The 775-nt window shown below is 40.4% G+C and overlaps 1 protein-coding gene across 1 annotated transcript in view; it reads right to left on the bottom strand.

Annotated features, from left to right (window-relative positions):
• LOC141910293 (uncharacterized protein F54H12.2-like) overlaps nucleotides 1–28 on the bottom strand; it is a 1,020-nt gene extending 992 nt beyond the window's left edge. Inside the window, exon 1 of the mRNA XM_074801024.1 lies at nucleotides 1–28. This exon is cut by the window's left edge and continues 992 nt beyond it. Coding sequence (XP_074657125.1) covers nucleotides 1–28 — 28 coding nt within the window.
• Nucleotides 29–775: the final 747 nt, after the last annotated feature.

Below are 775 nucleotides of genomic sequence, written 5' to 3'. Positions count from 1 at the left end.
TAAATAAACTGTAGACGCCATTAATCATCGACACGTATTTATCGGGCGCCACATTAGTGCCATCACCGTTGACTATTTTAATTGTAGTTTCAAATAAGTGACGTTTAAATCTAAATATTGTTCTGTTTTCGGTATCCTGAAGACGATAGGTCCCGAATCATTGATCGATGTACAGGGTTCGTAACTAACGTAACGGCATTCTTTGTAGTTTATCTAGGTACCGAGGATAGTAAACAAATCCAATTCGGATTTGACACACAGGGGCGAGTCTTTGTGTACTAATAACGACATCTTGTCTAATACGCTTCGCCGCTAACACTTCTCTTTATACGTTTGCCTGTGGAAATAATCCGCTGTTTTCGTTTTCTCTTTTGACCTTTTAATGGTTTTGTACCGGTTCGCACTTTACCCCGGATAATACGACCCATTGTTTCTAATCCGCGATCTTTAATGGCTGTGGCAAAATTCTTACCACCTACGACATCGCTCGCAACGTGCAAACCCGTTCTTAGTAAATGAGGCACCGCTCGTTTAGCCATATTTTTCAATAGGGGTATCGCCGGTCGAGCGAGACCGCCTAAAACAGAAGCAAATCCAGCACCGCCTTGTATAGGCGATGATGTGTACACGTCGACTCCGGCACCGCTTTGATTTGCGTAATATCTACAACAGACATCGTGATCTATTTCGCAAATAGCCCTCATATTAATATATTTTTCTTTTTAAAATGTAAAACAAGATTAACTTTTCCTTTTTTAAAAACAGGTATTTTACC

Source organism: Tubulanus polymorphus, chromosome 8 (genome assembly GCF_964204645.1).
Source record: "Tubulanus polymorphus chromosome 8, tnTubPoly1.2, whole genome shotgun sequence".
Taxonomy (NCBI): domain Eukaryota; kingdom Metazoa; phylum Nemertea; class Palaeonemertea; order Tubulaniformes; family Tubulanidae; genus Tubulanus; species Tubulanus polymorphus.
The sequence above is the reverse complement of the archived record's forward strand: the minus strand, read 5'-3'. Positions and strand labels throughout refer to the sequence as shown.